General features: G+C 48.2%; 1 protein-coding gene across 5 annotated transcripts in view; it reads left to right on the top strand.

The window, feature by feature from the left end:
- Positions 1–13,535, top strand: part of Myt1 (myelin transcription factor 1) — a 66,253-nt gene that overhangs the window by 32,397 nt on the left and 20,321 nt on the right. For 4 of the 5 annotated variants that reach the window (XM_060382662.1, XM_060382659.1, XM_021646535.2 and 1 more), the window contains exons 5-12: positions 424–486; positions 1,235–1,482; positions 2,655–3,548; positions 6,983–7,117; positions 7,601–7,691; positions 8,920–9,033; positions 10,894–11,108; positions 12,527–12,651. In XM_060382662.1, coding sequence (XP_060238645.1) covers positions 424–486; positions 1,235–1,482; positions 2,655–3,548; positions 6,983–7,117; positions 7,601–7,691; positions 8,920–9,033; positions 10,894–11,108; positions 12,527–12,651 — 1,885 coding nt within the window. The remainder of the gene's footprint in view (positions 1–423; positions 487–1,234; positions 1,483–2,654; positions 3,549–6,982; positions 7,118–7,600; positions 7,692–8,919; positions 9,034–10,893; positions 11,109–12,526; positions 12,652–13,535) is intronic. The other variant, XM_060382661.1, reaches the window with a different exon arrangement.

Below are 13,535 nucleotides of genomic sequence, written 5' to 3'. Positions count from 1 at the left end.
AATCCTAATTCATAGAAAGGGGGGACAGACCATAGCCCTGGATGCTGGGGCATCACAGCACTGATGGTGAACATGGAGAAGTTCAATCTCTGTGCTCTGGACCTGGGTCAGACAAGCCATGAGCACCCTTTGGAGAGGGCACTGGCATCCCAAGCCCCCTGAAAGCCCAAGGGAAGGTGGTGGAATGCCTGCTGTAAGCCCATCCAGTAGATTAATCTTGTGTGGACAGATCTTCAGTTAATCACATGCATAAAGTTGTAACTGGTTAGTCCTTTTGTTTAAACGGGCTGAGTTATTTCACTGGTTTTTAGCAAACTGACAGTGTTTATCTTAAGATGAGCCATTTGGAGATCCTCTTTTGCTCTTCAGGGTGAGACCCAGGTTCTGATGCCCAAGGTAACCTCTTCCTGCTTTTCCCTCCAGCTGTCCTACCCCAGGATGTACTGGTTCAGGACATGTCCGGGGCAAGTACTCCAGACATAGAAGGTAAGAGGCCTGCCAATACCATCAAAGGCTCCCAGGAAGAAGGTTTGGGGCTCTCTTCCCAGATATGGATTCTTTTGTGGATTAAAAACTTTCTGTTTTGCCTGTGATTGCTGAGGCCAGGCTGACCTAACCCTTCTAAGCTCTAATGCCGTACCACTGGTCTGCGCTCCTGTAGTGCCTTCATGAAGGTGAGCCTGGCCAGGAGCGTGCCATGAGGGCTGGTAGATTACCTGTCTTTAGCATCTTTGCTTTTCCAGAGGGACTATTTTTGGTCTTAGATATAGCTGTATGGCAGAGTTTAAAGCAGGCCTGGTGCATATAGGAGAGACAGTGTAAGCTACAGCTGTCAGCGTAGTCATTTCCTGTGGTCAGCTAAGTTTCCCAGGGGTGGGTATAGGTGTGGAGATCTGAAGGTGGAGAAGGAAAGGGCCAGTATGGGAGGAAACAGGCTGAGATAAGCTTGGCGTACATGTGGGATGGTGGTTTGGTCTGAGGAATGGCTCAGAGAGTAGCAGTCTAGGATACTGGGGCCTGAGTTCTCATTCCATGGACTTGGACCACTATAATGCCATTTAGAACACAATCAGGAACTTTTAGACGTGTGTAATTAGATGTAAAAAATTTAAACGCATTAGCATTTGAGGCTTCCATCTGAGAACGGCTATAGAAGGAGGGACTCTTTAGCATGGCCTCCCGGGTGTCTCAGGGAGCTGGCCTGGCTCTTGGCATCATCCGTCCTCCATTTCAGCTTACAGAGTTGCCCTCTGGCCAAGAAGAGAAAACTGGAGGATGCTGAGGCTGAGCACCTGGTATCCAAGAGGAAGTCACACCCTCTGAGGCTGGCTCTGGATGAGGGCTACCGCATGGACAGTGATGGCAGTGAGGATGCCGAGGTGAAGGACGCCTCTGTTTCTGATGAATCAGAAGGAACTCTGGAGGAGGCTGAGGCTGAGATGTCAGGACAGGAGGAGATTCATCACCCCCAGACAGCTGAAGGTACTATGTTGCTCTTTCTCTTTTGAATAAAGGCTGCTTAGTGTGGCCCTGGAGAATTGCAGCCTGTGAGGGGGGTTGGGGGGAGCCCGGCTCAGTGCAGAAAGCTGCCTTGAGAACAAGGAATGTCTTGTCCTGACATGTGCAGCTTCCTGGAAAAGGGGCCTGCCTAGGATGGGGGCACCGGGTGAGGCATTGTAGTGTGTGTGAACACTGTGTGCAGGGGAGAGATGGGAAGGTGGATCAGTGCAGGGATCTTGCACTTTCAAAAGTTTGATTCTGAGGCATGTCTCCATGTGTGTGAGAAATAGACAGCTGATGTGCCTCTGCCTGTGAGAGGCTCTTAGACAGAGCCCGTCCTGCCTGTCCCCTGAGAGTTGACTGGGCTGGCTCTGCTCTGTTCTCAGACACCAAGGGTGGGTACTGAAGAAATACCCCACTTTAGGATGAATCAGGCCTCTGAAGGTGGGCTGCTCATAGAAGCCAAGAGAGGAAAGAAGGCAGGCAGCTGAGAGTCCAGTGGCTTCCTAACCTTCTGGCATCAGCTGACTTTGAACAGTGGAGATAGTTTTACCATATATTTGGAGCAGTCTACCCTGAGCCCTCACTGGTTTCCTTCTTGGGGCTCAAGTGAGCACATGGCCCATGGAATAAAGTGAGTTTGTATTCCATGTAGAAAAGACCCCCACTCCCCTGCTTCTTGGGCTACTATATGGCAGGGCTGGCTCCTACCATTGCTAAGAACACTTGGTTTGTGAGTTCCACGGGGCCAGCATACAATGAAAAGATCTGTTACTATGTTGAAAAGACTTAACTTCATGTCCTTTCAAAATACAAGAAGTTTTCAATTATGAAATGACTTTTCATCTGATTTTTTTCTTTAAGTTCCATTATATGAAATGCAGCTCTATCTGATTTGAGAAAATAAATGATGGAAGAGGAACATGAATTGAAAAATATCAAAAGTAATCAAGCAAAATTGATTCTCCATGGTTTTTGGATCCAAGCAGAAGGCTGACAGGATAGTTTATATTTCATTTCCCTGTTTTCTGGGCTACAGTGTTGAGGGTGGGCAGATGGGGCTTCGCGGAGGGATGGCTACTGTTGGGCAGAGACCTGGAAACATTCCCCCCATACTCTCTTCTAGCCCCCATGATGTTTTTCCTTCAATGCAGGAAAAGGCCTCATCAAACCCCATTTTGGATCCAACCCCACAATCAGCCCTTCTGGCTTCTCTAAGGGCAGCTACAACAGCTACCAGGGGATCATTGCAACGTCCCTCCTAAATCTGGGCCAAATTGCTGAAGAGACCCTTGTGCGGGAGGACTCAGTCTCAGTAGCTAAGCTGGGCTCTGCTGTCGTTCATCAGCTTCAAGATGAGGCTGCAATGAGGGCCACCAGTGATGAGGGTGAAAAGGACCTCTTTATACAGCCAGAGGACGTGGAGGAGGTCATTGAAGTCACCAGTGAACGTTCCCAGGAGCTATGCCCTACGTCTCTGGAAGATATGGTTAGTGAAGAGTCAAGTAAGCAGAAAGGTGTCCTAGGTGGTGAGGAGGAGGAGGGAGAAGATGATGATGAGGAAGAAGAAGAAGAGGAGGAAGAAGAGGAGGAGGGAGAGGAGGAAGAGGAAGAGGAGGATGAGGAAGAAGAGGAGGAGGAGGAGGAAGAAGAGGAAGAGGAGGAGGAAGAAGCAGCTCCAAATGTGCTCTTTGGGGAAGACACTTCTCGTACCTCTGCCCAGAAGGCTTCCCCTGAGTTCCGAGGCCCAGATCTATCCAGTCCCAAGCCTGAGTACTCAGTTATTGTGGAGGTTCGTTCTGATGATGACAAGGATGAGGATTCACACTCGCAGAAGTCAGCAGTCACAGATGAATCAGAGATGTATGACATGATGACCCGTGGGAACCTGGGCCTTCTGGAGCAGGCCATTGCCCTGAAGGCTGAGCAGGTGCAAGCTGTCTGTGAGCCTGGCTGCCCACCTGCTGAGCAGGGCCATGTGGGCCCAGGAGAGCCAGGGAAGGTGGCAAAGTCTCTGGACGTGGTGAGGAAGAGCTGCTACAGCAAAGGTAGGCTAAAGTAGCTTGCTCTGATCATCCACCCTGTTATCCCATTACCATGGACATCACCCTTACTAAGGGTACAGATGGAGGCTGGGGAGAAGCATGAATTCCAGGATGAGGCTGCAATAAGGGCCACCAGTGATGAGGGTGAAAAGGACCTCCATACAGCCAGAGGATGTGGAGGAGGTCATTGAAATCACCAGTGAACGTTCCCAGGAGCTGTAGCTTATAACCCTTATAGGATGGGGTGGGAGGAAAATTGAAAAGCATCCAAGGACAAATAACCTCAGAACTTGGGTCAAGTATTGAGGATGTGGACTCATACTGTTTCATGTAGGGTGATCAGAAGAGACACTTGTTGCTGAGATGTGTGAGAATGGGCTAGGCAGGAGAAAGAAAGAAAGATAACCCAACTAGTGTGTTACTTAGTCATAATCCTGTTGTGGATGTAAACATGGTTTTGTTTTGATCCCTGTTGGGGATGTGGGACTGATTCAGACTGTCCACATCAGCAAACTATTTGCCTGGTGCAGGCTCTGAGAGGGGTGCTTTGCCAGCTACAGAAAGTTCTGAGGACTATGAGAGGGAGTAAATGCCAGGGCCCAGCAAAAAGAAGGGGGCTCTGAGAAAGAAGGCTGCTGTTGCTTTCCCCCTGCAGCTCCTGATTGTTGTTGGATGAAAAGTTGGAGATATCCTGAAACAGGGACTGGACTTGCACTAAGGAACCAGATGACCCTAACCGCAGGAAGTAGCTAAAGGGAACTCCGTCCCCTCTCCCCACTCACCTCCTTTCCTCCCTGGTTATTGGAGTGTTGGAAGGGATTGGGTGTAGAAAGGAGGAAGAAACTAAACTAAAACACTGAGAAACTGAAGTAAAATAGGGTTTAAAAAGTAACGCTTAACAAGCAGCGCTCCACGTGGGGCCAGTTTTTCAAACGTTTCTTTACTTAGGGATTCCTTAAAGCTTATAGGTCCCTTCCAACCCCCCAACTTTAGGAAGGGGAAAAAGAAGGTGGAAAGGGAAAGGGGACGTATCCCTCTTTACTTCTTCCTGTTGGGTAGGGTCGTAGGATTTTTGGGGGGCAATGCAAATATCCGTTGTCAGGAAATGAAGGAGCCTAGCAAGCACAGCAAGCACCCCTCCTCCGGCTCCTCTAAGCCGCAGCCCCTTCTTCCTCTGGGCTATCATAGTTATACCCCCCTCAAAGTCCTCAGAATTCATCCAATTCCAGCTGGCCAAGAGCCCCTCTCAGAGCCCTCCCAAGGCAAATAGCCTGCTGCTATGAACAATCTGAATCAGTTCCATATTCCACACCCGGGATTAAAACAAACCATGTTCACACCCACGACATAATCCTGCCACCCTGGCCTAAATCTGTGACAGGGATTGTCTAGTGACAGAACCTGACGTTTGAGAACTTGAGCCTGCGAGAGCTGTTTTTGAGGCTGTAGTCAATCATCCTCAGGACTTTCTCTACTTCAAGCTGACTTGAGTCATCCCTTGTTCCTCTGGTGGTCACAGCCTGTTGCTAGCTTTACATTCTACTTGGATTTGTCGCTAAAGTCTGGATTTAGGGGCAGAATCACCTAGCTTCACTGAGTAGCTGATGTCTAGGAGAGGGTGGTCAGACTGGACGAGTGTAAGGGATTTGATCTGGATTGAGCAAATGGTATAGCCATAGTCATGGGCACCAAATTTATAGGGCAAGATGGCCGTGCGCTGCTGCAATCTGCTCACCTCAATTGTCTCCTTGGCTCAGAGCAGGTGCATACACCTTCTTCCCAGGAGAACCAATCTCAAAATGCCAGAAGGCCAGACCTTGGATAGGCCAGGTTTGAGTTTCCCTAAGTTTCCCTGGGCCTGATACCTCTACTCTAAGACCGGGGAGCTGTCCTAACTTCAGTCTCCTCTTCCCCTGTCCCAGGCAAAACTTGATTCTCTGGATCAAGCTCTGGGCCCTTCCACAACCTGCTTCCAGAAAGGGTTATCTGATATGAGAGAGAGAGAGAGAGAGAGAGAGAGAGAGAGAGAGAGAGAAAGAGGCAGAGACAGTGAGACAGAGTAAGACAGTGAGAAAAAGACAGAGAGACAGAGAGCAGGGGTGGGGTAACTTAGACATTGGAGTCAGGAACCAAGAAGGTAGGAACCATATATGTGGGAAGTACACTTGGGTCATGGAAAGACAGACTACAGTAAGAAAATTACAGGAGTGAGAACTCAGCAGGAATTTGGTGTATACACAAGGACACACTTTTTGAGAGTACTCATGCCTATGAGGTAAGATCAGGGGACAGATTGACTGGGAACATGTTTCCTGAGTGAAGTAGACTTGGAGGGTGGTTCTTGAGGGCGAGTCAGACTAGGATAACCGTTTTTGTTTTGTTTTTTGTTTTGTTTTGTTTTTATTTTTTTAAGACAGGGTTTCTCTGTGTAGCCTTGGCTGTCCTGGACTTGATTTATAGACCAGGCTGGTGTTGAACTCACAGCAACCCACCTGCCTCTGCCTCCCAGAGTGCTGGTATTACAGGCTTGTGCCACTTAGGATAACCATTTGAGGGGTCAGAATCGAGACAGTATTTCCAAGCTTAGGCCTTGAGGCCAATGGTACCAAGGTGCGTAGGTTAAAGGTGAGACAGATTTAGAATAGGTATGGGAGCTTGAGTTTGTCAGACTTTGGGTCCCTAGAAAAGATAAGGTTTTGGTAAGGCACTTGATATGCCTAGGTATTTGAAGAACTTTCACATTTGGATAACCATTAGGGGTTAGGTGCAATTCAGGGTTAGATGTCCAGGGCACTAGACAGAGCCTTTAGATTATGGGAACATATTGACATATGGAAGGACAGACAGCAGGACCCTTGGGGCCCAGGCAGGTATTGGGCACAAGGTTGAGTTCCTTAGGATATCACCATTTGCCTGGCTTGGTAGAAATCTGACTTCCTACACACTTGAACTTGGAGAGACTGAGCAGGCCTTTTTTTTTTTTCTTTCCAATGGATTTCTGGCTCTAGCATGGTCTATCAAAAATACGTTTCTCTGAGACATTATGAAGCTACCCTAGTTCCTTCTGATCTCCACACTTAGTAGCCAACACAGGCCTGTAGAGGTGAGGTTGGCAACTGACATTTGGAGTTTAAATTCCTGCTCAGAAATTTATTAGTGCTCCAGCTTCCTCACTTTGTCAAGTCTCAAGGATACCTTTTCTCAGGGATGTTGACACATACTTCACACAAAGGCTTGCACAGTGCCTGCACTCCAGCTACTGTCTGTCCTGCTGTATAGGGTGGAGGGACATTCCATGGGCTTTGGAGCAGCTTTTCTAGAGCTGCCTCACTGCCAGCCTCTGTCTTTTTTGGATCAGTAAAAGTGGAGACAGGAACTGTTCCTACCTCCCCCTTCCCAGTCTCCTGGCTTTGCATAATATGTCCTATGTGTTTTAGATCCTTCTAGGGTGGAGAAGCGTGAAATCAAGTGTCCGACACCTGGCTGTGATGGCACTGGCCATGTTACTGGCTTGTACCCTCATCACCGCAGCCTGTCTGGCTGTCCCCACAAGGATAGAATCCCTCCAGAGAGTGAGTAGCTCCATGCAGGGTTAGCCCAAAGACTGAAGTTCAAAGTTCTGTGGTGTAAGGCAGGAGACAGTTTGCCCAAGTGTCCACCTATAGATACCAGCCTGAGTCAGAAGACTAAGCAAATACAGACTGTGGGAGGGGATGTCTGTATTCACTGAGATGGGCAGGTGGAGGTCTTTGCACAGCTGCCTCTCTGTTCGAAAGCTTAGGATGTGGATGTCTGTCCTTACTCTTAGGCCAGAAGCAGAAATTATGAAAATTAAGTTTAGAGATGTGACCTAGAAATAAAGAAGAGTCTAGTTTCGTCTCTGGGAGGCAGGGTCCAAGTGGGAAGGACATACTGAGTTTCATTAGGCTCAGAGTGCCATGGCACTCTGCTTATACAGCTGCAGCCTTTATACAGGACTCCTGCACCTTCCTTGGGCTGTTCTCCATTATAGTCTTATCTGTTCTCATCATTTGTTCTCCCTGGTTCTCTTACAGTCTTGGCCATGCATGAAAATGTGCTGAAGTGCCCCACTCCTGGCTGCACGGGTCAAGGCCATGTGAACAGCAACCGCAATACCCACAGAAGGTAGTAAATTGAGCTGGGACATGGTAGGAAACGAGGACTGGGCCTGTAGTATGTGTCCCTGCCTGGGCCTTGAGCCCCTATCCAGGCTGGCTTCTGAACAGACATATAGCTCCCTGCTCTGTCAGGTGACAGCTGAGGGAGTGGCCATTCTCTGGTGTTGCTGCAAGAGCCATGCAAACTGAAAGGGGAATCATATGCAAAGACTGATACACCAGCGGTGAATGTGGGGACTTCGTGTCTCGTCCATTTTCAGAAAACCTGTGCATACAAGCGCTTTGTTTGTTTGCTTTCATTTTTTTTTTTGAGACAGGTTTCTCTGTATAGCCCTGGCTGTCCTGGAACTTGCTCTGTAGATCAGGCTGGCCTAGAACTCACAGAGATCCACCTGTCTCTGACTCCTGAGCACTGGATTAAAGGCGTGTGTTGCATGTCCAGCCTTGTATGCTAGCTCTTGCTCACAGGTGGAAGGAAAATCTTGGATATGAACAGGCATGCCTGAAGTTACTCTGCTGAGGAGGGTGCTTAGATCAGGTGGACATGGGATTCCAATATACTGTACAGATTTATTTGTTGGCTCATCTTCTTATCCAAAAGAAGATTGTATCCCACCAAGCATGTTTCAGGCTTGACAGGGTCTGTCTGGGCCTTAGTAGCCATGTGCTTAGTTGGGAGGAATACGGAGGCTTTAGAGGCTATTTTGGAGGAAAGGGGCTGGGTTCCCTAGAGATGCTGGCCCAGGAGCTGGTAGCTGAGCTCAGGACAGTAGACCCTGAAGGGCCAGTGTGCTTCAGGGGAAGTTCCAAGTTGGGGACTGAACGTAGCCTTTGGTTTCTCTGAGTCAGAACACGATGTAGACATGATTCTAGAATCCAGCCCAGGCACTGCAAAGGGGAGAGGAGGGAAAAGAGAAAGAAGAGGGCTGAGTTTGGCACCTTTCCATGTAGAATAATCCTTTGCTCACAGTTTGCAGAATTTTAGGATATATTTCATTTTCTATGAATTATTCCAAATAGAAACAGCCTGAGAAGTTTGTCCTCTGTGGGTTCAGGACAGAGCTGGAAGGACAATCTGCCTGTAGAAATGATGGGTGTGTCCCTGGGCCTGAGATTTAAAGCACCCAGAGCTCTTGTATCTGAATGATGTTGCTCCCAGTACCACACATTTGGCAACCTAGGGCAGACACGTCTTGGAGGAAAAGTCTCAGACGTCTTTCCTTTCCTTCCTCTAGTTTGTCTGGATGTCCCATTGCTGCTGCTGAAAAATTAGCCAAATCTCATGAGAAGCAGCAACTGCAGACAGGAGATCCTCCCAAAAATAACTCCAATTCAGATCGGATCCTCAGGTAGGTGAGATGAGCTAGAAAGCTGAAGGAACTACCTTCTAAATGTCCCACAGGGACTTCAGCGTTAGGGCTATGTGGTAGGCAAATGCCTCCAGGCACAAAGGCCATGCCTCTCACATGCAAACAGCCGCACATCCTTAGTGACAGATTGTTCTGCCTTTCTTTTTCCTAAGACATCCGATAAGGTCAGTGAAATTATTCAGGGTTAGTGCCTGGAGACAGCAGACTCCACCAGTTGAGAGCTTAACTCTACAGCGAGCACCCAGTTGTCTTACGTCTCCCCACCTCAGGGGGGATCCTATCCTATGGCAGAGGAAAGGAGAGCACGGGACCTGTTTCCCTGGCTGTGCATGTAAGCGTGTACATGCCTGCACACCCTTCTCATATGTACACCCACATGAGTGAGTTTACAAATGCGTTGCAATGCATGTGTGTGCATGCTATCATTGAGGGACCTTCTGACACAGCAACCAGAACAAATCTGCCTAGTGCCTCTCCATACGGGTAACCTTGGAAAGTGAGTGTTACAAACAAGGCCAGAAGCTTGGCGTCATGTCCAAGACACCCTTCCTGGATGGCCTGTCTTTAAAGATTTGTTTGAAGTCAACTATAATCCCGTGCTGGGGATGGAGGTTCCTTTGAGTCACTGCCTGAGAGTACACTGTCAGCTTTGGTCTTCTCTCGGAGGAGACACAGCTTTCCACTTCCCTGAGAGTATAGAACTCACAACTTCTCGACTCCTGTTCCATGTTTTTCTTCTCACATGCAATGTGGGAGACAGGACCATGTACTCAGCAAAGCCAGTCCCTGGCTGACATGGCACTCTTGCCTCCTTCCAGGACCCCTGACCACCGTCTTCCTTCTTGGCTGCTTTTCTTGGAAGTGCCACACCCCTGGTCATTCCCTGGCTTACTCCAAAGGGACCCTCAATACGCATGTTATCACAAAGCACAGCTTAGGGCTATAGGGACTTATTTTCTGCTCTGTGGAGTGTTTGTGTCCTGTTCGTGGGCACCTTGGACCTTGTGGGTCTCAGGTAGCATAGTTGTCCATCTTATTTGTTCTTCCTTCCAGCTTCTTGTGTGTTGCTAGCTCATCTTTTCACCAACGAGTGACACCAACGTAGAGGTCAAGTTAAGTTTCTCCTTGCTGGTATCAGATAGTCTTGCTCTTGCAACCTCACCAGAGTTGCTGAGCCATTGCCCAGCCTAGACTTTGTTCTACCATAGGGCCCATCCCACCACTGCTGTTATGTGATCTTCACAGAACCTTAAGAGTGGTCTCACAATGCCAGCCTGCTGGTGCTCTCCTCGGGCCACTTTCAAGTTTTTTGAGGCAAGCAGTTCTCAGAGGCCCTCACCATCATTTCCAAGTACCACCTATCACTGAAGTCACTGCTTATTCCAGACAGGAGCAAGGAGAGCTGGGGCATTTCCTGGAGTGCTCTCCCCTTTCCCATTTCCCCTCCACCTCTTAGCTTCCTGTCTGGAAACTCGCTGGTTGTGCAGTTGAGCTCTTGGAACTTGCTCTCTTACGTTTTGGAGGAAGGTCAAGCTTGCTGCTCTGGCATACATCTAGCCTGAGAACACACTATTATTTCTTTCAGGTTCTATTGTTTCCTTCTTACAGACAATTATTTGTACCGCTTATAGGCCTATCCCAGGGGCCCTTAATCCTGGGAGGTAGAATTCTGACCAAACATTAGGGACAGGGTTTTGGGTGTATGTGTACCTCCCTGGGTTTTCCTTATCACCTGGATGCATGAGATCTTTGCTTGGGCCATTGGAGGGTCGGGGAGAGGTAGCATGGGGTCTTTGGGTCCCAACCTCACAGGCTCTTCATCTCTGTCTCATACCCCAGGCCCATGTGCTTTGTGAAGCAGCTTGAGGTTCCTCCTTATGGGAGCTACCGACCTAGTGTGGCTCCCGCCACGCCCCGGGCCAACTTGGCCAAGGAGCTGGAGAAGTTCTCCAAAGTCACCTTTGACTACGCAAGTTTTGATGCTCAGGTTTTTGGCAAACGTATGCTTGCTCCAAAGATTCAGACCAGCGAAACCTCACCCAAAGCCTTCCAATGTAAGTTGGGGAGAACTGTTCAGTGCAGCTTCTCCTTGCACGTTGCTCCTGAGAGGGACAGTGGGAGAGGGATCCTCTTGGTAGCTAAGGAGGGACAAGGTGTGGGCCCGAGTTCTCACCCCACTTCAGCTGCCCCAGTAGGCCAGTCGTGAAGAAAACCATGGGTCTGTTTGGGGTGTATAGGTCCAGAGGCTTAAGAATCACTTCCCTGATGTGATACGCCCTGGGATGTCCACTTCTAGCATCACCTTTAAGGAGGGTCCAACAGGACAGAGTGGTGCCGTGGCAGGAAGCTTCTCGGTTTCCTGAATGTGGACCATCTTACTGGAAATTGCATTTTCTGGGACATTAGCAGCACATTTTAAGGGCTGTTATACTGACAAAAGTAATTCCTGGAAATGTTCTAGAATAATCATCCCCGCCCCCACCCCTCTTTGCCACTTACTGCACTTCTTTGCGGTTAGCCTTGGAAATACATGCAAGATGGAAAAGTCCCTAGCGCACTGGAGGGATCCAGAGCTCTCCCAGTTCATCTTGTCAGCGCCACAGATGGCAAGGACAAGTTTCCAACTTGTTAGGATTACAGTTCTTAGGGTCAGTAGCCCCTGGGATGAGTCTTTTTGGAAGTCCCGCAGACTCTGCTGGCCATTCTCAAATGTCTCCAAGCACACACACCTGCTTAGAAAGCTATGATGGCATTGCTGGGAAGGGGCTCAAAATGAATTTTGTGCTTTTCTGGGTCTTTCTGGAAATACCAGCGGTTTCTTCACAATATCACTTCTGAGAGGGATTTTTAAAGCTACAGCATAATCATTAGAAAAAAAATAGCATTATACCTTCGTTTATGGCATCCTATTTATAGTCGTGTTGCTTTATTTAGGAAGCCATAATTTTTGGGAACATAGAGTCAGCAAAAGCACAGCATATCTTTCGAAATGATGGGACAAATTTTTCTGTGTGTGTGTGTGTGTGTGTGTGTGTGTGTGTGTGTAGTGTTCCAAATATATATCCTATTTACAGAATTATTTAGCCTCTAAGTACTTGTTGATGGACAAGGTTTTTGTTGTTGTTGTTGTTGTTTGGTTTCATTTTATTTTTCTGTTGTTTGTGTGTTTGAAATTACCAAGTCTATTAGTGTATATTTCTAGAGTTTTCTTATTTCTGTCCAGATTTTGAACAGGTCAGAAATAAGCTGCCTCTTCATACTGAAGATAAGAGCAGGAGGAGGCGTGTATGATGACGCGGGAGTGCTGTGCCCTGACCCCTAGCTCTGTCCCCATTTGTCTGCTGCCTCTATCTAAGTCTACATTAGTCTGGGTCATTCCCTTTTAGCATCCAATTTTAACCAAAGCCACCTCCTCCGGGTGCAGCACCACCTCCCAGTGGTTTTTGTAACAGTGCTTTGTCTTCTTCGGCAGGCTTCGACTACTCTCACGATGCCGAGGCTGCGCACATGGCTGCCACAGCCATCCTGAACCTATCCACTCGATGCTGGGAGATGCCAGAGAACCTCAGCACAAAGCCACAGGGCCTCCCCAGCAAGGTGAACACACGCTCCTTTGGGGAGAGGAGAACGAGTAGAGTCTATACCAAGAAACTTGCAGTGAGGCCGTGGCTGGTGCCAAGAGCAACTGGGAACTGATTGGTGTTTATCTAAAAATATTTATGTTCTATTTATGTGCATCATGAGTGTGCAGGCGCTCAGAGCCAGAAGGCATCGGATACTCAGGAGCTGGAGATATAGGCTGTAGTGAGATGCTTCTTGATGTAGGTGCTGGGAACTGAACTTGAACCTGGTCTTCTGCAAGAGTAATGCACACTTTTAACCACTGGGACATCTCTCTAGCCTTTAGCTACTTTTTTTTTTTTTTTTTTTTTGCATTTTGACCCTCTAGTAAAGGCTCAGATAACCCAAAAGTGTAGAAAAGTGTAGATGAGGGATGACGAAAACAGTTGGTGTGCTGAGCAACACAAGGTTAAGTTCATATCCTGTTCCCATATGTTCCCCTGGAAGTTAGTAATGACTGACATGTCTTGGAGTCACAGATCTGTTCTCCCTAAAGCTTGCAGTGGCCTGAAGGGCCTGGCTTCCTAATCTGTAGAGGAGAGAGGGCTGTAGGGCTTCTTCATATGAGGTCAGGATGCAACACTGATTCTTTTCTTTCAGCAGGTCATTGTTTCCTTCTAGGAGAGTCAGTGTTCTGACCAGAAGATACGCTCAGGAAGGGGCTGGGTTTGCTAACCCACATTCCTTTTTATTTTATTATTATTATTATTATTATTATTTTGTTTTTCTCTGTGTAGCTTTGGATGTCCTGGATTTGCTTTGTAGACCAGGCTGGCCTCGAACTCACAGCAGTCTGCCTGCCTCTGCCTCTCAGAGTGCTGGGATTACAGGTGACTGCCACCACACCTGGCTTCTAACCC

This window comes from Meriones unguiculatus, chromosome 4, assembly GCF_030254825.1.
Source record: "Meriones unguiculatus strain TT.TT164.6M chromosome 4, Bangor_MerUng_6.1, whole genome shotgun sequence".
Taxonomy (NCBI): domain Eukaryota; kingdom Metazoa; phylum Chordata; class Mammalia; order Rodentia; family Muridae; genus Meriones; species Meriones unguiculatus.
Note: the sequence above shows the minus strand (reverse complement) of the source record. Positions and strands in the feature narration are given on the sequence as shown.